Source organism: Manis javanica, chromosome 7 (genome assembly GCF_040802235.1).
Source record: "Manis javanica isolate MJ-LG chromosome 7, MJ_LKY, whole genome shotgun sequence".
Classification (NCBI taxonomy): Eukaryota; Metazoa; Chordata; class Mammalia; order Pholidota; family Manidae; genus Manis; species Manis javanica.
Genome location: NC_133162.1, coordinates 90,069,302 through 90,091,707, shown reverse-complemented (window position 1 = coordinate 90,091,707; position 22,406 = coordinate 90,069,302). Strand labels below are relative to the sequence as shown.

The 22,406-nt window shown below is 42.0% G+C and overlaps 1 protein-coding gene across 18 annotated transcripts in view; it reads right to left on the bottom strand.

The window, feature by feature from the left end:
* Positions 1–22,406, bottom strand: part of SIPA1L2 (signal induced proliferation associated 1 like 2) — a 300,638-nt gene that overhangs the window by 143,180 nt on the left and 135,052 nt on the right. For all 18 annotated transcript variants that reach the window (XM_037025563.2, XM_037025562.2, XM_073241286.1 and 15 more), the window contains one exon: positions 12,517–14,253. In XM_037025563.2, coding sequence (XP_036881458.1) covers positions 12,517–13,993 — 1,477 coding nt within the window. In that variant the 5' untranslated portion in view covers positions 13,994–14,253. The remainder of the gene's footprint in view (positions 1–12,516; positions 14,254–22,406) is intronic.

The window sequence follows — 22,406 nt, the reverse complement described above, 5'->3', positions numbered from 1 at the left end:
ATAGAGGTTACACAGCATATTCACTTATCAAAACTCTTAAAATTCCACTTAAAAAGGGTGCATTTTGCTGTATATGTAATATATCTTCATTTTTAAAAATTGGGGAGGGAAAAGTAGGTCAGTGGGAGGAAGCAGTGGGGATCCTGGCATGTGGATGGGTCTCCGGCACAGATATGGGCAGTGCCCACCTCACTGAAGCAGAGAACATTAGCCTCTCTGCCCGTCAGTGAGGACACTTGTTCCTCATGATCACTACACTTCTCTTCCGGTTTTCCTAGAGATGGTTCAGTCCCCAGCCCACCTCACACCCTCCTCCATCCCAATGCTCTGCTCGGATCCCCATGTGTGGGTGGGACCTCCTCCCATTTTAGGCTTCAGTGGTGCCACCTTTCCAAGTGAGGCCTCTCCAGTCCTTCCTCCTGGGTCTCCCTACAGCCTCTCCAAAGACCGCAGGAGCTGCTAGGGCTCGCTCTTCAGCCCACAGCTGTCCTGAGTCTGCCCCTGTCTTAATGCCTACCAGCTGGAATGTCTACCCCACTGCCTGTCCTCCCATTCACCCATCCCTCCTCTCCTTTAAGTTCACAATGGCACTTCCCCAATGACCTGGGCTCCTGTCCTGAATCTCCCACCTCCCATGTACCTACCACTGCCAGGCATGCCTTTGGCTTTTCTTCACCGACATTCCCACTTATTGCTCAATACTCAACCCAAACATCACTTCTTCCGGAGATAACCTGCCTCACTCTAGATGAGGCCAAGTCCTTCCATGTTTATATCCTCAAGACCCAGTGTCACAGTGCCTAATAGGTAGCAAGTGCTTAATTAGGCTCCCTTGGTGTTGCTCAAAAGTAATGTCTTATTTGATTTAACATCCATCCAGGAGTCTCAACATAAAGACAAGGCAGCAGCCTTGTGCAGGCTGGAGAGTGGACACAATGGTGGGAAGGTCTTGAGGCCCAGGAATGTGGCAGGCACTGTGCTCAGTAAGAGGCCTGTATGTTTTCTCCAAATATTTACAAAACAGAACTCACCTATTAGAACTCATATATTGTATCAGTCTCCTATTGCTGCTGTAACCAATCACACAAACTTGGGGGCTTAAAACAAGGTCCCTTTATTGCCTCACAGCTTTGGAGGTTAGATGCGCAAAGGCAGCTACAGTGGGATGCAGTCAGGTAGCAGGGCTGTGCTTCCTGGGGAGGCTCCAGGGATGAGTCTGTTTTCAGCTTCTAGAGCTGCAGCCCTTGAATGCCATGGTTCTCAGGGCTCGTTCCTCTAATCTTCAAACTCAGCCCTACCACTTCCTTCACCACATTCTTCTGCCACGTCTCCCTGTCTCCCTCTCATGTGGGCACTTAGGATGGCATTTAGATTCTAACCAAGATAATCTGGGATAATCTCATCTCAAAATCCTTAACATAATCACATTTATGAAGCCCCTTTTGCCACATACATGTTTATATACATGGGAACACAAACAGGTTCTGGGAATTAGGACCTAGGTAACTTTGGGGGCCAGTTTTCAGTCTACTGCACATAATTCATTCATTCAAATACTGAACATGGGGTAAGGTCTTAGCCGTGTGCCTGAAATTGATAAATATGGGGATACAATATCAAATGAGACACAGTGCCTGCTTCCAAATGTGTCAGTCCTGTGGGAGTGGTAATATAAAAAACACACAGCAATATACACTCTGTGATAGGAATTCTGTGATAGGAATAAGGATGGGGATCCATAAAAACACCACAAATACATGGCACAGAATTAAGAATCCAGAAGGAAAATGCCACATATGCAGTCAAGACAAATGTCACAGGGTCCATCTACCCTATTTACATAGAAATATATGCACATAGCTTTAACTCTTCTTCTTGGCTTAATAAAAAAACAAAACAAAATAGCATGGCTCCATCTTTCCTCACTCTCAATTCTGTTCCCACAACAATTCTTCAAATTCTCTTACATACCGAGTATTCTAAACCATGGCCAAGATAGGTCCCTCCATTTATTTAGGATTTTAATTCTCCGTGGTGAGTCCTTTCTACAGCTTTCTGTTGTAATCATTCATATCTTTCTTTAGATTTAGTCGTAGGTCCTTGATGTTTTATGACAACATAAACATATCTTTTCAAAATTTTTCACTTATATTTGTTGAGTTTCTAATATACAGATGATTAACATTGCAGACTTGACTAATTTCTCTTTAGTTTTATCAGGTTTTGCTCTACATATTTTGAAGCTATGTTTTTTGATGTTACCAATTCAGGGAACTGAACATTTTATCACTATGAAATATCTGTTTTTATAATGACCTATCTGGCTTTAAAGTCTACTTCATATTACATTGATCAGGCAGGAACTCAACCATTTTACTGAGGGAAACCTGCTGTTGGTATAGGAAGGCCTTTTTTCTTGAGCTGGTCCAGGTCCCTAGGGAATTCTTCTGTTCTCCTGTCTGGAGGTTATTTAGCCCAAATTAGGGGACAGGGCGGGACAGCTCACTGTGTTGACTTTCACTCAAACCCATCATTAGATCAAAAGCCAGTCCTGCACTTAACTGTGCTGTTGTTTAACTTCTCCAGAATAAATATTCAATTTTCCACCTGGGTGGGACAAGGAGGAAACCGACTGTCAGGGGCAGGGAAAGAATTAGCCTTATAAAAATATTTACCTGTCCTGTTTCACCCCCACCAGGCCTCCCTCAGAGGTACCTGGTTCTGTGGCATGGACTGTCTAGCTTCTCAATGGCCTGTCTCCCTACATGCTGCCCCAGAGTTGGGGGTGGTGGTGGCTCCAAACTGCAAAGCTCATCCTGCTCTTCTATCTGCTTTGACATATCCTGCCTTCGATTGCTCCTCCCTGGCTCTCTTGCCCTTTGTGATTTATGCCCTTTGCTTATTTTTCTGCTATCATTTTAAGTAGTGTCTTGGAAAGTGGACAGAAAACAGGTGTCTTCAATTTGCCACATTTAACTAGCAGTCCCAAATTCATTTACTCTTAAATACCCATCATTCTAATAAGTCTGATTATTGGTTTCTGAATCTGGACTTTGCTGCTTACCATCTGTTTAACCTTGGGTTAATTACATAACTTTTCTTAATCTCAGCATTCCCACCCAAAATAATATGTATAATATACATTTATGGTCATTAATCCAAAGGAGGCATTACAGTTGAAGGGATGCATTTTACTGACAAATAAATAAATAAATAACCAAAAAGGAGTGAACATTAAACAAACAGCTTTATGTGGCATTCTGATTTGAGCTCAAGAGTTCTGCACTGTCCACAAGTCAGACTGAAGATGTTCATATTTTTAATTTCAAAATACTGATCTATAATCACCTAGAGAGTTACACTCCATTCAGGATAGCCTTTTGAAGAAAGCAGTGGCATATATTTCACTGAATCATTTCTATGAGGAACTATAATTTAAAAATATTTGAGGGGGTGCAAAAATTGAATTACCCTTCTTACCAGTGATGGTAGGCAAATTAGTATATGTTTTTATTCTTTATGACTACCTCCTGAACACTTGCCCCACACTCATTTTCAGTTTTTCTCTCTCCACCTCACACAGACACACATTTTTTGGATGCAAGCAGAAGGATGATATTCTGTTACTTACAAGTAGCATTATACCTTTGGACTTGCCGGGTCTGAGGCCTCGTAGCTGTTTTCTAAAAGATGCATGCTTTCGGTTTCCCCAAGGATACAGCAGTTTACCTGGATGTGTTTCTAAAGAAATCACAACCTTCTGCTATATACCTGTTGTCCAGCTTTTATAAAGGGCATTCCACAAACCATGAAGACAAGAAGAGGGAAGGTGTCCCTTCAAAGCCTCCAAGAGGAAGCTAACTTAATTTTCAAATGACCCCTCTGGGTTCCCAACAGGACAGCTCAGCTTGTTCATCTACATCTCAAGGGCCTTCCCAAGACCCTCTCACCCACCAGCACCTGTCTTTCCTGATTCCCACAAAGTTGGTTCAAGGGTGAAACAAATAGAATCTTTAGTTGGCAGAATGGAAGCTGTGAAAAGACTGGAAAAGCTGAATGAAAACCCATATATCATGCAACTGTAACAGGGCAAGATAAAAAATACTTCACTTAACGAGTAAGGAAAAATTAAGTTTTCAGTAAAGAAAAACAAAACAAAACAATCCTAACTTGGAATAGTTGAACAATAAATAAATAAAAGGACTATATAGGATCCTAGCACAAAAGCCACTTTCAGGGACTGCTGCATCTTGGGAGGAGACTTAGTAGATTAGTCGCTAATGAACATCACATCACCACAACTCTGCAGGGTTTCCAAGGTCAGGCCCACAGCTCTGCCTTCTGGGACTGCCCGTGGCTATCAGCACCTCACAGGCCACAGCACCACCACCAAGTCCACCAAAGCCGCCAGCCACTGTCCATCTGAGCCCCACAACCTGCCTTTCACTTGGGTGATATGCACAGCAGAAGTATCTATTTTCCCACAAAACGCAGCTTAACGACACTTTGTTCTTTGAATAGTGAACTGCCCATCTGGGTTACATCTACCCCTGCAGGTGGTTGCTATCTAAATTCCTACCTATGTTGAATCTTATTTCACCTTTCCCTCCAAACAACCCTGTGTCTGCATTTTAAGTCACCTCCCCCCTTCACGGTTCTATAGGAGTTACAGAGAAAAACTGGAGAAGGGACAATAAGTAAATGAATGAATAAATAAAACAACAGGACCTGTTTCACAAACAGCATTAAGTCATGAAATAACCTCAAGAAACTTCAAACTCCCTGCTAATGTTTCATAATTAAATTAGTGAATTTACCATGATGGGGAAAAGGATGTATTTTTGCTATATGAAGGATCCTCAGACCAAAATTTAACTGAAGTATTAGCTAAGCTTGAATACCCTGAAGCATTACAGTGAAACTAACAATATTAAACATACCTTAGATAAAATAACTCTTTTCCTCCTCCTCCCTATGAAGAAGTTATCGCCATTTTACAGGCAATAATACTGAAGCTGAGAAACTGAATGACTTGCTCAGGGTCACAATCTGGTGTGACAGGATCACACTTAGGTGGTGGGGCTCAAGAGCTCTGCCATGTAAAGCAGCTCAAGGGTGATGAAACTCATGCAAAGGATTAAATAATAAAAACTAATGTACCATAAAATGAACACAACTTAAAGATGAGACCACAAATTTGTCCTGAACATAAGGATGGTATCTTGGAAGACAAGATTTTAAGAAAACCTTGAATAAAAAGTGAAAGACTGTAGCAAGAAGGCAGTTTCTTTCCTAACACATGAATTTCAGTATTACTTACTACAAGCAAGCACGAGGAGAGCAAGAAATGATTCACTGTGTAGAAACTGAACAGTGGGGCTGTTACTAAGGGGAGCAATTCTCCTGTCTTTATTTTATTTAAGTTGGACCAAGAGTGAAATACATTTTGGATCTGAACAAATAGAAGGCAGGTAGGTTTGACTTAGCCTCTAGTTTCTCTTGAGGTCATATGTTCCAAAGATTTTGACTTCCAACTTACTGTGCCAGTAGCAAAATGCAAGGATGTTTCCATGGTTCACTACCCCATCGGCCCAAATGCACAGAAGTAAGTATCAGAGTATGAATAATAAAGCAATGATCCCCTTTCCTCTACAACTGGCTAAAGACTTTTGAGGACAAAGAGTCACTAGGATAAAGTAGCACATGGTCCTCTACAAGGTCCTAAAATGCTGCACACATGGAGACCATGACTGCCCAGTGACAGCAAACATGCAAGACAGCCAAGTGCTTCCCACTGCTGGCCACACAGAGCCAACATGGAGCTGACCCACGATGTGAATCTCATGTGCAGCTGGGCAATTCCTCCTGCAAAGAGCCCCCCAGCCTCAATGGGAGCTCTGTTTGTGGACGCGATTCTGGCCTGGCAGAGAGGTTAAGAACAGAGTCGATTCTGTCTGCTGGGGAGGAATGTGTATCTGAGAATAGTACTATTGTTAAGAGGGGCTCAGTTCACCCGTATGAATTTAATAGTGTCCAACTCCCTATTAATTTTCTCCAGTGACTATATAAAACCAGAAGGAAAAAAAGAAGCCATGCATCACTCAGCAGTGGGGTTCATTGGCCATGTAAAGGTAAATTTCCGCCCACAACTGTCACATTAGTGAGACTTAAGTGAATGTGTTTGGAATAGGGTGGCAGACTCCACCAGACACCATTCCCCGGGGCCCACCCAGCCATATAGTTCTCTCTGCTTTTTTCTCTGTCCATCTTTTAAACATTAAAATATAGCACAGCCCTTTAAAAGCTGTGCCCATGCTGTGGACAATCGTTTCTTTTTAGAGAGTAAAGAAGACATTCATTTAAGAGCCACATGGGAGGAGGAGGAGGAGGATGCATCCTATGTGACAGGCTCTGCTCTGGCCCTTTGCAGGAGACACATTCATCATGATCCCATTTTACCCATGATTAACTGAAGCACAAAGTTCAAGAACTCGCCCAAAACTGAGCTGGGATGTGAACCCAGGGACTGACTCGGCACCATCTGCGTTCTTACCTAAGCCATGATGCCTCGTGCCCCTTCCCTGGTCATGGGCCTCCAGCCACAGCCAGAGCGACAACACTTCTGCCTTCCTGCTGGAACACAGTTCCCCAGCCGCAGCCAGAAAGCAGTGAGCTGGTACTGAGAGCGACGAGAGGGCTATCACACATTCTAAAGGATAGTTTCTTTCTTTTAGTCCATTTAGCAAGTGTAGGTACAAATATTACTCTTCAATTAAATACTAAGGACAAAGGTAACCACTGGAGAAAAAAAGATGAGAGTAGGGGGAGAACAGGTATAAAAATAGTGAACTTGAAGATTTTTACAGAAAAGAGGCCCTGAAAGAACTCCTGGAGGAATTCATTTTCAGGTAGTACAAACGGTTACAGCTCGGGGTAGGGCACAGACTTAGGGCTTCAAAGTTTCAGGGCTGGCATCCTGGGCAGAAATGGATGTCAGGAAGGCTGGTTGTGCTCCCTACATTGTGGTGTGGCTATGACTTTCACTGGAGACCCAGTCCACTCAGAAGCAGCTAAATTGCAATCTTTGCAAAAAAAATTCCAAGCTGCCCACACCTCATAAGTCTTGTGAAGCTAAGATGGGATGGCAAAATCAAAGAAATTCTCTCTGGCATATTCTTTTACATAAGAAACAGAAAAGAGAATCACAAGTGCATTATTGACCCATAGGCTCCAGAACCCCTAAAGCACCAGGCAGAGGGGAGAGATGTGTATCTTTTCATACACCCTACAAAATCTGCCCCATAAAACCAATTCTGCTCCTTTACAAAGGATTTCTAAAAGATACATATTTATTTTTGTCACCTGCTATAGAAAAAACCATGAAAACATGAGATGGGCATGCAGGTCCTCTTCAGAAAGCTCAGCAGAGATCTGGGAGCCAGAGAACCAAGACACCCCAAGCAGCACAGCCCAGCCCTGTCTTACCCTGTAGATTTCAGGCGATGTGCAAAGGCCATGTCTGCGTTTCAATAAAGAGAGAAGAAAGAGTAAATCCTAAAGCTTTAACAATTCCACTGCTCCTGATGGTAAGTTTGAGAAAAGTACCCCTGGCATACCAAAGACTTGTACAGGAATGGCTGTGGGAAACTGTTTATCAACTTGACTCTATTTGAAATACACAATGCAGTCAGCTGCTCAAAGGAATCCTATTATAGTTTAGAGAAGTAAGATAACCCTGTGGGTGTGCTACTTTTAGGACCTCTAAATTCTTTTTTCTTCCTTCCTCTTTTAAAGATTCTCATTTTAAATGTATCTTGAGGATTTATGACTTAATGTTTCAAAACAATTTTAAGTGAACCATTTTTAAATTGTTTTTGAAATACAGAAAAGCTGCAAAGAGTTTTCTTGCACGCTTTACACAGTTTCCTGGCTGTTCACATCTTTTGTACATTTGTTCAATTGATGAAATAGTATTGATAGCTACTATCAAGTCAAGTCCACACTTTATTCAGATTTCCTTAGTTTTTATCTAGTATCCTTGTTCTCTTCCAGGGGGATGGGGGCCCATCCAGGACCCCACATTACATTCTAGAATCTTCTGGTGGTGGTAGTTTCTCAGACTTGTCCTGTTTTTGATAACCTCGGCAGTACTGAGGACTGATGGCTGGGGGTTTTGCAGACTGTCCCTCAATTGTGTCTGTCTAATGCTTTTCCTTCATTAGACTGAAGTAACTGGTTTGGAGAGGAGACCACAGAGATCCTGAGAGTATAAATCACCCACCTGACTTACACGGCTGATGCTGATCACCTGGGGCGGTGTCTGCCAGACTCCCACCCTGGGGCCACCTGCCCCCACCTTGCCACACTCCATCCTTTGGAACAGAGGCACTAAGCACTGCCTACACTCCAGTGGAGGAGGGAGGAAGCTGTTGACAAATTTTTATTATTTTTCACATTTCATGGTATTAAACTTTACTTAAAACAATTTACTTTTCATGTAAAGATATATTTGTTAAAATAAACATTAATTAATATACTTGACATGAGCCATCTTATTAGGTGCACTGCCTCTGGGAAGGTAAGAAATATATGTCCCCTTGTCACCAAGCTTCTACCAAGTCGAGTGGTTTTTGTCTGAAATAAAGCAAATACAGTTGTGAACTCTTCTTCCCGGATCATGGTTGGCAAATACCTGGCATGTCCCCATGTCCCCAAGGCAGATAATGATAATCGATAGCAGCTCTTAAAATGCTGACACAGCTCTACACAGAATAACAGAGAAGGATGATTTTCCGAAGCAAGTTCCACAGTAACAGTGATAGAAGGCTCCATTTACATAAATTTATTTGCATCAGAAAAGCCTCCCAGGATAAAGAAAAAACTGTCATGGTGATTACACAGTAATTTTCTTTCTCTTTCTTCTGCTTCTCTACCTTTCCTTCTTTTTTTTTTTTTATAAGGATACTTATACATCATTTAAAAATTCTGAACTAAAAAATGGTCTATAGTCAGTCTTGGTCTTTTCTTCCTCCCCCACACTGGACACAGGCCCCTACACAGGCAGTGTGGATGTCTCGAAATGATGCTGCTGGAGATCCGACAAGACTCAGACACTTTTCACTTCACTCCGGGCTCCTCAGGGAGGCCCGGCTTCATCCTGCTCTCTAAGTTGACCTCTCTTTACCCAAAAATGACTTGTTCATCTTCCAGAGCTATTCTCATCTGTAAGGCATGGACAGTTTTAGAACTCCTGAGTGACCGTAAGTGCACAATTTCCTAAAAAGTACAAGACTGCCTCCCCCTGTAGGAACACACAGAGGCTCTGCCCTGTCCCACTTGTTCCTGCTCTGGCTGTACTGGGGACAGCCCTTGGCTGGCTGGCAGCCCTTAGTGACCCCAAGTGCCAAGGAGGTACAAAAGGCAAAGCATGCCGTTGTGCCACAGTGGACAGTAAAGGGTGTCTGAACAAATCTGCACCCCTATCTAAGGACCCTTCCTCAGGGCCTGGTTCACAAGTGGAAGGCTCGGAGCAGAGAGGGAAACCACCATATCACTATGAGGCTCCTGGGAGGAACAGGACATGGCCAGCAGCCCTGGTTTTTCTTTATGGTCATTGGCAGCGAAGGTAAGGGACTCCGCAGGGCCCTCGCTGTGGTTGAAGCTGTTTCACTGAAGGCTGCAGATGGATTTGCCTGGACAAGCCACTCCCCTGCACAAAGCCTTATGCAAAGTTATTCGAAAGCCCTTCAGTGACTCCGTGTCATGGGAAGACACCTTGGCAAAAAGGGCAGCCACTTCACATTAACTACCCAATAAAAAGTAAACCGTGTTACTGAAGCTCTGTACTTTAAGCCTTTCCCAGCAATTGGCAGCCATCTCATTCTTTTGAAAATGAAATTTCACACAGAACAGTGAAGACTAGAGAAAAGTAAAAGGCACTCTGCAAAGTATCCAAAGCTCCCTGAAAGTTTGTTTCCAGAAAACCTGAGTGAAGGCAGAGAAAAGCTGACTGCAAAAGCACCCCTTCCCAGCTGGCCAGTCTGCTCTAGGCTAGCTGTTCAAACAAGACAGTGTTCCTGCAGCTTGTGGACTGTTTGCAAACAAATGGCTCTGTGGCTGAAGCCAGGGGTGAGGGGGCTGAGGCCTCGGTTCCAGGCCTGGCCCACCTGACCATTGCCGGATCTTGGCTGCCGTCTCCACCTCATTCAGAGCCACAGCAGAGCCTAGAACCAGCAAGTGAGCCCAACGGTCCTGACCTGCCAAGCCTATGTCTGTATCCACACGCCATTCATCCACATGTCTCCCCTCAGGTTCTTTTATGGAGTTATTTTTTATTTCACATTCAATCTAATAAGTCTGATGGTATCATTTCCAATGCCCTGCAAAATCCCAAGTAGCAAATCAGAAAAAGTAGAAGACAACTCTTCCAAATCAGAAGGAATTTCAAGGGAAGAACTGTACAAAGTGGTCAAGGGAACTAAACAGAATCTAGTAACCCAAAATCATCTCATGGAACAGATTGTAAAGACATTAATGGTGGTGACCTGGCTGCAGAAAACATCAGCTTTCTGTTCAATATACACTAAGACATGAACTAGAGTATGAATGAAATGCTGGCACTAAGTATTTTGCATAAATACACATGTACACATATGCACACACATAGAGAATTTTTATGTTCTGATATTTTAAAGGGTGAGTCACAACCAATTTACCAAACTCAGCTAGCCAGAATGACTCATTACCTGAGGATTTCAGGGCATAATAATTCTAAAAGACTATTTTATTGCTAGCTTTATCAATTAGAAAGAATATCTCAATTAGGGAGCCTATTTCTCCATGGTCTCCCTTTCTTAAAAAAACTAACTCCAACCTGGAGGTCCTCCATGAGCAGTGCTTTCTAATGTGGTACCCCTGGAAGAGCACTGGCATAAGGGTCATGAGTCATTTCACAGCACACACCAAAAAGGAAGTCCAGGAGTCTCTGAGTTCAGTAGCTCACAGAGGCAACACTGATGCACACTGGAGGCCAGGACTGAGATGTGGGGGAGACACAACTGGGGAACCAAAACCTGCTGATAGAAAGAGGTCAGTCCCATTATGACATCAGCATGCGAACAGAGAGAACTCAAACTATATGGCCCGTCACCATGCAAGTGCCTGATATTGTTTCTCCAACATTATTATCTTTCTCCTGATTTATGTGATTTAATAATATGATTATAGATGACTGGATAAATCTGCATTGATGCAAAAATTGATAAAAAAAAATTATGAATTTAATAAGTGCAATTTACCTTGCAAACAAATTGTTTTAAGCCTGCAGTCCCTAGGGAAATGAAGTAAAAAGCTCCCTAAAGTGGATGGAATGAGCCCCTGAGGTCTGAGTTCCAACCCCAAAAGAGAAACACCTAGAATCAAAGAGTACACACAGCATTCTGAAGATAGAAACCAACAGTAAATAAATGTAAAGTACAGTTGGCTGGCAATGGTCCACACTAGCAGCAGACCTGTCCACTGAGACAGGAGAAGGCCTGAGGCTGGCTGGGTCCACTTCCGCCTCCATAGATGCTCCAAGGCAGGCAACCTGGGCACGGAGGAGGGCTGGCAGAGAGAACTGAAACAGAAGAATGGAGCCCTTGAAAAGCGTGCTGCCTTCTAAGGAAGGGCCAAAGGAGGAAAGCTCAATGCAGTAAGAAGGTAGTGAGAAATGCTGAGTGTCTCCATCTGGCTTGTGTTACTGACATGTGTGGGGCACCTGTTTCTCTGTAGGTCTCTCAGAGCAGATTCTCATGTCCCTGCAATAATTGAGGACACTAATTTAACGGCTGAGGATTCAAATACATGACTTCTGAGGAATGCATCCTTCCAGCCTGAAAATATGAATAAAAGCAAGTGCATTTATTTTAGATGCAATTAAAGGACTTATAAAATCACACCAAATAATTATTTGTATCATCACCTTTAGGCCCATTTGTAGAAGTGCAAGAAAACTACATCATCCATCATGCTAAGATGTACATCTTTCAACAAAGATTCATTTAACACTTCCAATACATACAACAATGTGGTAGGAGCTGAGAAGATTGAGAAGATGAAGCACAAGGTGTAGGAAAAAAGTACAGAGAAGACTACAGGGAAAAACCCCACAGAATCATCCATTAGAAACAGTGTAAGAGCTTATCCAGAGGAGTAAGAAAGAGATTATTAACCAGGGAGGACACTTAAAAGGGGTAAATGTAAATCAAGTCTGCTATTTGTGATTCTCACAAATTGGCAAAGAGAAAGAGACACTTCCACGTTGGGGATTACACATCAGCAAAGGTGGGGAATTGGGGATTTCCAAATAGGGGGTTAGTCTGGGACTGATGGAGGGTCCATGAGAGAGCCCAAGCACACACCTGGTAGACTGTGGCCTCGGACACCCCAATGAAAGTGCTCTGGCACAAGGCAGACATCCCAGTGGCACTAAAGGAACAGCCTAGGCCTGCCTGCGCATCCAGGGCGCTTCCTTACCTTTCCCATAGAAGAACCTGCGGTAATAGTAGGCCCCCAGGTCAACGTGCTCTATGATGTAGCGCTTCACCTTCTCCCTGTGGATCGGCTGGTTCTCCCTCGGCACCTCCAACACGGAGACGCCTGCATTGGTGCAGTGAGAGCTGAGAGATGACTCGAAGGAGCAGCTTTCCCCAGGGCTGAAGGAAGACGAGTTGGCCCTGGAGAGGGCAATCCTCCGGTCCCCCTCCCCACCTGTCTCATTTCTGAAGTAAGGACAGCTGAGCACCAGGTCATTGCTCTTCCCATCCCCCTCATCGGCATCCAGGTTCTCCTTGGAGTTGAGATCCTCCTTGCTGCCCAAAGGGGACTCACAGCTGCCTGTCTGGCCTGGTGGCACCTGCGTCTGGGAGGCGGCCGAAGCCCCGGTGGTCATGTTTTTCCTTCTTCCCACATTAGCCCTGCTAGCCATGGCTTCGTTGATATTGAACAGAATACTCTGGACATCATAATGCGCGAAACATCGCTGGCAATTCCAAGGACGCACACCCCTCTCAAGACGACTGTCCTCCAGGTCAGAGGTGAACCTGAAAGTTTCATGTTCACTTTTAACAGTTCGCAGCTTTCGGAAGAGGGATGTTTCCACTGACTCTGACTTTACCCTCCGTTTGAAGGGCTTGTCCCTGCCTCTCCCCATGAGGAGGGCACTGTCCATGTAGTCTAATCCTGAGATGCGGACAAATTCTCCTCTGGAAATCTGTGCTGCAGCATGAAGGCTGGGAGAGATGGTGGGATCGCAATGGAGAAACTCAGAGAACCCAAACGGGGCCATAGCTTTGTGGTCATAATTCTCTACTCGATACCCTCTGAGCATAGCAAAAAAGTTTTCACCAGACAAGCCTTGCCGGTCAATGGAAGATGTGCTCCCATACTCTCGGTGGAGGGCAGCCCCAGTATTGGGGTTCACTGCATTTTGGTCTAAAACATCTTCGACATCAATGTCACTGATGGTGACATCACTATTGCTTCTCTGTCTTATGGGGTGCAGTCCTCTTTGAGGAGAGTGAACAAAGATGTCTCCAACTGTATACTTTTCCTCCACAAAGTTGAGGTCAAGCTGCTCCTCTTGCTGGCCATCACTTTGGTCATTTTGCCCATTGTGTGTGACAGATGCGACACTTTCGTAACTGGCCCGTGGCCGACTTTCCCATGGCACCTTACAGGCTAGCTCTTTGGGGCAGTCCTTCTTAGGAGGCCATTCAGACACTCTTGCTCGCACACCCATCTTGGGCACAGCTGGGGCACCATTAGCTGGACCACCACTGTCACTGGAACTTGAGGCTTTTAAAGATGTGGCAGGTCCCGTGTTGCCATTAATGGCTTTAAATTTTCTAGCAAAATAATCATCGGACTGCATGGCTCTGGAAGGTTCTGTGAACTTTGAAGATGTTCTGCCAAGCTTGTGCTTCTCTTCCTGTGCCTGCCTCGGGTCACTCATGTCCACTGAGGCAAGAAGCTCCAGATTTCACCAGGAAGACTGACATAAATCTAATTACATTGTTATTTACAATGTAATATTAAATGCAGATATAAAGTCTTTTTCTATAGTTGTAATTTCTATTTTTAACCAAAAGCAAACAACATCTCCACAGCCTGGTTTAAAACCAACTTGCTCCTCAGTTGTTGAAATAATTTTGTAGACTTCCGTCCTTTTCAAGAGCATTTCTTAAGACATCTGGCCATGAGTATTTCCTCTACCTGAATTAAAAGACAGAAAATAGCCATTAGCAAATATTACAGGTCAGATTCAATGCTTTCTAGAAGCAGTTTCTTGTCTGTCCTTCCTCCCACTTCTGCCATCTCCAATTCCCCAAAACTGTTACAAAATTTCCTGTCTGTTGTTGGTACTGCACCTTCTCTTTGGAACATTCTGCTCTACCTGGCTGGCCAGAATTGTACCACAGATTCAAGCAGTACCCTGTCCAAGAAACCTTCACAGTGGGTCTCCACCCTCAGCCCCCAGATAAGCACAGTGCTCCCTCTTCCCACGGCACCTACGTCCACACCTATCGTAGCAGTTTTTCTTAAATTCGTAATCACTGGTATACTGATCAGGCTCCTTCACTAGCTGACCCCAAGCTCCTCTGAGTCAGGAGCTTTGCCTTTCATCTCCTTGTTGACATTACCTATTAATGTAGCCTGGCTTAAATTAGGTCATCAAGCAACATTTCAATTAGTTATAAGAATAACGCAAGGGTCATTTAATTGTTTTGAGTATTATTATACTTTCTTTCAAGATAAATAAAGTAATGTCAAGTAGCAATCAAACAGGAACTCAAAGAGACTCCTCTTAAAAGAGGAAGGAGTCTTCAAGAACTTGGTATCTGAATGAGTACAACTTTCTCATACTTTATAGCAACAGAAACTTGACAAATGTGCATGGTAAAATAAAAGCACAGAGACATAAAACACCACAATTTACCTTCATGGGTGGCAGAAATGACCTAATAAACTCTTCTCTTTAATTACAAGTAGTTTTTTTCTTACTCTGTCTTCAATTAGACAAAAGTATTTTTCAGGTAATACATATTTTCCCAACTCACAGCAGGCTGGGAATCTTACTTGCTGGCATAAGAATGAAAGAATGGCTCTACTCCTTCTGAAAATAATGATGGTAATAAAGGTATAATAAATATAGTTGATTTACCTCAGCCTTTACCCAAAGCATAAAAATCTCCTGCAAGTCAGTTAGAAAATGTTAAAACTCCAAAGACCTAACAGTGTAAGAACTCTTTACAATGGGCTTTTTCATGGATTTGAGATGAACATGTGGTAGTCTCTCAGAATAGCAGGAATTTTCTTATGACAGCAGCTTGCTTTCCCCTCACTCAAATAAAAAAAATTTGGTTTTGGCATGAAAACATGCTGTCTATTCCCAAGGCAACTTCATAATTGAGGAAATATAATGGTATTTTAGGAAAACAAAGAGGGAATGAGCAATGAGATACTTTCATGCAGAAAACAGAACAGTTTCTGCCCACGGTTCTCAGAAAGAGATGGCTGTATTGTATCTTAATAACAATTTCACTTAGAATTACTGTGGTAAAAAAGAATCAAATAGGATTCTGAATTACAGTTATTTCCTATACAATTTAGGCTATTATTGAAACCTTTCCTGGAAACTGAAAAAATGGTAACTGAGATATGAAAGAAAGCAACTTCATGCCTCATATCTCTCTGCTGAAATGTAATTTTATTAACTGTAGTAGATTCTACATAATTTATAAATTCTATTGATAATTCTGCTGCTTATAGAAAATTCAACAAAATTTGAGAGTGTTAGGAATTACTTCCAGGAGGACTAAAGATGGCAGCATGAGAGGTGAGACAGAGGCTTCCTCCTAAAACCTGCATATAATATGAAAATGTAATTAATACAATTAATCCTGAAAGAGCAACAGGAAAGAGGACTGCACCAAACTGCATACACCTAGAGAAAAGAATATAGCTCACAGAACAGGGTAACATACCAAAGCCATGGCCTGGAGGGACCCAAACCCTTCCCTCACCCCAGCTCACCGGAGGAAGAGAAACAGAGCGGGGAGGGAATGGAGGCCTGGGATAGCTGAATACCTAACTCCAGAGATCTGCTCTGGGAGCACAAACCTATATTCCATGGTGCTTGCATAGTACTCTCGTGATAAGGGGGTTGGAAAGCTAAGACAGGCAGAATTCCGGGAGAGACTGAGATTCCAGCCACTTGTGGAAAGCAGGGATCCATATCCCACTGCTTTGGGATAAAAGAAAGGCGGGCAGTCTGAGAGACTTCCTAACAGCAAGAGGGCTGCTAAAGGGGCAAGGATTGCACAGATCTTACTGTTCAGGAGAAAAAACAGGTAGAGAAAATTGTCTGTGTGCACTCTACCCAGCAGGTAGGGAGCTTTCATGGTTTTCAGGTGCTCTAGCTCCCTGGATGGACTACACAGCTCGAAGGACCCCCTCCAGGATAGGCAGCCTACTGCATCTTTCTCCCGGCCAACCATACCTGGCTCGCAAACCAGCAAACCCTACTCTGGTGTTAGGCCAGCCAGAGGGAAGACCTGTCTACAGCAGCAACAAACACAAAGCATAGAGGCTTATACCTGTGTGCTTGGCCCACTGGTTCAGGTAATGGAGAAAGACAGAGCAGGGGAGAAGCAGGAAACAGCTCTTTCCTCCCCCCAGGCACCAATACCACTCCCCTGCAACCCCTGACATTGCTTCAGGGGCTGAGGAGCTCCAGAGAGTACAGCTTCTGGGCACTAGAGGGAGCCATATACAAATATGAAATGCCAAAGAAACCTGGTTCAAAGTAAAATTATGAATACAACTGCTGAGAAAGATTTAAATGACATTGACCTCATGAATCTTCATGAAAGGGATTTCAAAATAAAAATCATTAACATGCTCAAGGAGGTACAGAAAAATATTCAAGAACTCAGGAATGAATTACGGTTGGAGATCCAATAGTTGAAGAGCACAACGGAGGGTATTAAAAGCAGATTAATACAGTGGAGTAGACGATAAATCAAATAGAAACTAGAGAAGAGGAATACAATGAAGCTGAGGTACAGAGAGAAAAATGGATCTCTAAGAATGAAAGAATATTGAAAGAACTGTGTGACCAATCCAAACAGAACAATATTTGCATTATAGGGGTACCAGGAAAAGAAGAGAGAGAAAAAGGGATAGAAAGTGTCTTTGAGGAGGTAATTGCGGAAAACTTCCTAAATCTGGGGAAAGAGATAGTCTCTCAGGCCATGGAGGCACACAGATCTCCCACACAAGGGACCCAAGGAGGACAACACCAAGACATATAGTGATTAAAATGACAAAGATCAAGAATAAGGGCAGACTATTAAAAGTAGCCAGAGAGAGAAATAAGATGACATACAAAGGAAAGCCCATCAGGCTATCATCAGACTCAGCAGAAATCTTACAGGCCAGAAGGGAGTGGCATGATGTACTTAATGCAATGAAGCAGAAGGGCCCCAAACAAAGAATACCTTATCTGGCAAGATTATCATTTAAATTTAAAGGAGGAATTAAACAATTTCAGATGAGCAAAAGCTGAAAGAATTTATCTCCCATAAACCCTCTCTACACTGTACTTTGGAGGGACTGCAATAGATGTAAGTGTTCCTAAGGTTTAATAGTTGTCACCAGAGGTAATAAAACCATAGTACAGAGAGTAGAACAGCTAATTACTAAGCAAATGTAAAATTAAATCAACTATCCCCAAAGTCAATCAAGGGATAAACAAAGCATACAGAAAATGATACCTAATATATAAAGAATAGAGGAGGAAGAAAAAGGAGAAGAAACAAAAAAACCTTTAGATTGTGTTTGTAATAGCATATTAAGTGAGTTAAGTTAGACTCTTAGATAGTAAGAAAGTTATCCTTGAACTTTTGGTAACCATGAATCTAAAGCCTGCAATGGCAATAAGTACATAATTATCAATAATCACCCTTAATGTAAATGGTCTGAATGCACAAATCACAAGACACAGAGTCACTGAATGGATAAAAAAAAAAAGACCCATCTATATGCTGCCTATTAGAGACTCACTTTAAACCCAAAGACATACAGACTAAAAGTGAAGGGATGGAAGAGATATTTCATGCAAAAAATAGGGAGAAAACAGCAGGAGTTGCAGTACTTGTATCAGACAAAATAGACTTCAAAACAAAGAAAGTCACAAGAGACAAAGAAGGACATTACATAATGATAAAGGGGTCAGTCCAACAAGAGGATATAACCACTATAAATATCTATGCACCCAATACAGGAGCACCTACATATGTGAAACAAATACTAAAAGAATTAAAAGGGGAAATAGAATGCAATGCATACATTTTAGGAGACTTCAACACTATACTCACTCTGAAGGACAGATCAACCAGACAGAAAATAAGTAAGGAGACAGAGGCACTGAACAACACATTAGAAAACATGAACTTAACAGACATCCACACAACTCTACACCCAAAAGCAGCAGAATACACATTCTTCTAAAGTGCACATGGAACATTTTCAAGAAGAGATCATACACTAGGCCACAAAAAGATTCTTGGTAAATTCAAAAAGATTGAAATTGTACCAACCAGCTACTCAGAACACAAAGGTACGAAATAAATTACACAAAGAAAATGAAAAATCCCACACACATGGAGGCTTCATAACATGCTCCTAAATAACCAATGGATCAATGACCTAAGAAAAAAAGAGGTGAAACAAAATATGGAGACAAATGACAACAATAATTCAAAACTGCAAAACCTGTGCAATGCAGCTAAGGCTGTGCTAAGAGGAAAGTATATTGCAATACAGGCTACCTCAGGAAAGAAGAAAAATTCCATATGAACAGTCTAAACTCACAATTAATGAAACTAGAAAAAGAAGAACAAATGAGGTCCAAAGTCAGCAGAAGGAGGGACGTAATAAAGATTAGAGCAGAAATAAAATGGAGAAGAATAAAACAATAGAAAGAATCAATGATTCTAAAATTGTAAGAGAACCACAAAAGACTCCGAATAGCCAAAGCAATTCTGAGAAGGAAGAATAAAGCTGGGGGCGTTATGTGCCCCAACTTCAAGCTATACTACAAAGGCACAGTAAGCAAGACAATTTGGTACTGGCACAAGAACAGACCCATAGACCAATGTACTAGACTAGAGAGCCCTGATACAAACCCAACCATATATGGTCAATTAATATATGATAAAGGAGCAATGGAAATACAATGCGGAAATGACAGCCTCTTCAACAGCTGTTGTCCAAACTGGACAGCTACATGCAAGAGAATGAAACTGGATTATTGTTTAACCCCATACACAAAAGTAAACTGGAAATGGATCAAAGACATGAATGTAAGTCATGAAACCATAAAACTCTTAGAAGACAACATAAGGCAAACATCTCCTGAATATAAGCATGAGCAACTTCTTCCTGAATGCATCTCCTTGAGCAAGGGGAAAAAAAGCAAAAATGAACTCATGGGACTACATCAAACTAAGAAGTTTCTGTATAGCAAAGGACACCATCAACAGAACAAAAAGGCATCCTACGGTATGGGAGAATATATTTGTAAATGACATATCTGACAAGGGGTTAACATGCAAAATATATAAAGAACTTACACACCTCAACACCCATAAAGCAAATAACCCAATTAAAAAGTGGGCAGAGGATATGAAGAGACAGTTCTCCAAAGAAGAAATTCAGATGGCCAACAGACACATGAAAAGATCCTCATTATCACTAGTCATCAGGAAAATGCCAATTAAAACCACAATGAGATATCACCTCACACCAGTAAGGATGGCCAGCATCAAAAAGACTAAGAATAACAAATGCTGGCAAGGATGCGGAGAAAGGGGAACCCTCCTACAGTGCTGGTGGGAATGTAAGCTAGTTCAACCATTGTGGAAAGCAGTATGGAGGTTCCTCAAAAAACTAAAAATAGAAATACCATTTGACCCTGGAATCCCACTCCTTGGAATTTACCCAAAAAATACAACTTCTCAGATTCAAAAAGACAAATGCGCCCCTATGTCTATCATAGAACTTTTTACAATAGCCAAGATATGGGAGCAACCTAAGTGTCCATCAGTAGATGAGTGGATAAAGAAGATGTGGTACATATACACAATGGAATACTATTCGGCAGTAAGAAAGAAACAGATTCTACCATTTGCAACCACATGGATGGAGCTGGAGGACATTATGCTCAGTGAAATAAGCCAGGCGGAGAAAGACAAATGCCAAATGATTTCCCTCATTTGTGGAGTATAACAACAAAGTAAAACTGAAGGAACAAAATAGCAGCAGACTAGAGACTCCAAGAAGGGACTAGTGGTTACCAAAGGGGAGGGGTGTAGGAGGGTAGGTGGGGAGGGAGGGAGAAGGGGATTGAGGGGTATTATGTTTAGTACACATGTTGTGGGGGATCACGGGGAAAACAGTGTAGGACAGAGAAGGCAAACAGTGAATCTGTGGCATCTTGCTGCACTGATGGACAGTGACTGTATTGGGATATGGGTGGGGATTTGATAATATGGGTAAATGTAGTAACCACATTGTTTTTTCATGTGAAACCTTCATAAGAGTGTATATCAATAATACCTTAATAAAAAATTTTTTAAAAAAAGAATTACTTCCAATGGTAGGTATAGAGCTATGTGGATTCTCAATAGACATTAAGGCAACACTCATTTCAGTTATTTGACTCAATTTGTAAGTGTCCTGCCACAGAAGGAAGAACCATGCTCTACCGAGCACCAAGTTCCAAACGACTGAACTGCACACTTTCTAGAAATGAACTAATAACGAAGTACTCACCACCTTAATAAATTAAAAAAAGGAAAACAAAATGTCCCAAAAGAAACCAGGAAAGAAGGAATAAATAAAGATAAAAAGCTGAAATTAATGGAATGGTGGGAGAGGAAGGGGGAATTAGAAAGTACAGTCAAGGCCCAAAGGTAGTTTTTTAAAGAGCAAGAAAATAGGTGTACTCCTTTCCAAACCTGAAAAAGGAAGAGAGAAAGTTTGAAAATGAGAAAGGAGATATAACCATATATAGGAGTGATTAAAATGTATATAGACAACTCCATAGCAACACATCTGAAAACAAAGAGGAAATTAATGATTTCCTCGCAAAGCAGAAATTCCCAAAACTGACCTAAGAACAGAAAATGTACAGAGACTGATCATTTTTGAAGAGAATAGAAACATTACCAACCCCTAACTAAAAATATGACCAATGTATACATGAAATGCAAAGAGCCAACTTCACCATGACTTTGAAACTCCTTTATCCTCCTATTTAGGAGACAAAAATGCTGCCTAAAATACTAGGGAACTTTTCATCTTCCTTCCTTTTCCATGTTGTGGCCCACACTGAGAATACTAATATTCTCACAGCCATGGCATTCAAAGCAAGAAGGTGTTTAAGACTTGGGACACAGGTAGGACTCTGGTGACCCCTTTGGCCCAACCCCCCTAAAGCTGAGCTAACCAGGACCTTCCCACACAGGTCACCCACACTACACCCCATGGGGAAGCTGTGGGTTTAAGCCATTTATCAGAACTGTGTAAAACAAGGAAGCCTTAAAACTAAGATTAGTAAGGACAACACATACACTGAATAATTAGTTCTAGAAAAACTAACCATAAAACTATCAGAGGTGACTGGTTTCGAACTCTATTTGAAAATCCATCTTCTGAGCTTGCATCGTACTTCTATACATTTCTAATTTTTTCACTGTTTATAACAGACAATATTAAAAATACAAAATTTTATTCCACAAATCTCTTACAGAAATGGAAGACAACAAATATATTATAAAAAAATATGGATAATTATTTAAAAACATAAATAATAGAAGCAATTAAAGACATTAATTTATGCTGAATTTTATTATTAGGCTTACCAAAAAACAAAAAGACTATATATATCATACTCAAGAGGATACAAAACCCTGTCTCAAAGACATTTGAGACTATTCCTTCAGTTACGATTTTTTAATTTTTTGTGTGATAACATTAGCTGTAGTGGACACTTACTGATTTTTCCTGCCAAGGATCTAAAGTCCTCTGGGGAGCCATATCTAAAAACTTTTAAACATGTGATTTGTATGGGATAAACTCCCCACTCCTAACATGTGACCCAGGCTTGACCAATGAAAGTGCTGCATCTCTTGGCCACTGTAATTGGTCCAAGGAAGACCATTTCAGGTTACCCAACTGCAGTACTTAGATCCTTGGCAATGCATAAGGCGTAGAACGTAAGCACAAGCTGCTGGGCTCCCCCTCCCAGTATGGCCAAGGGTGGGAACGGCAGCATGGAAGCAGGCCACACAATGCAAAGG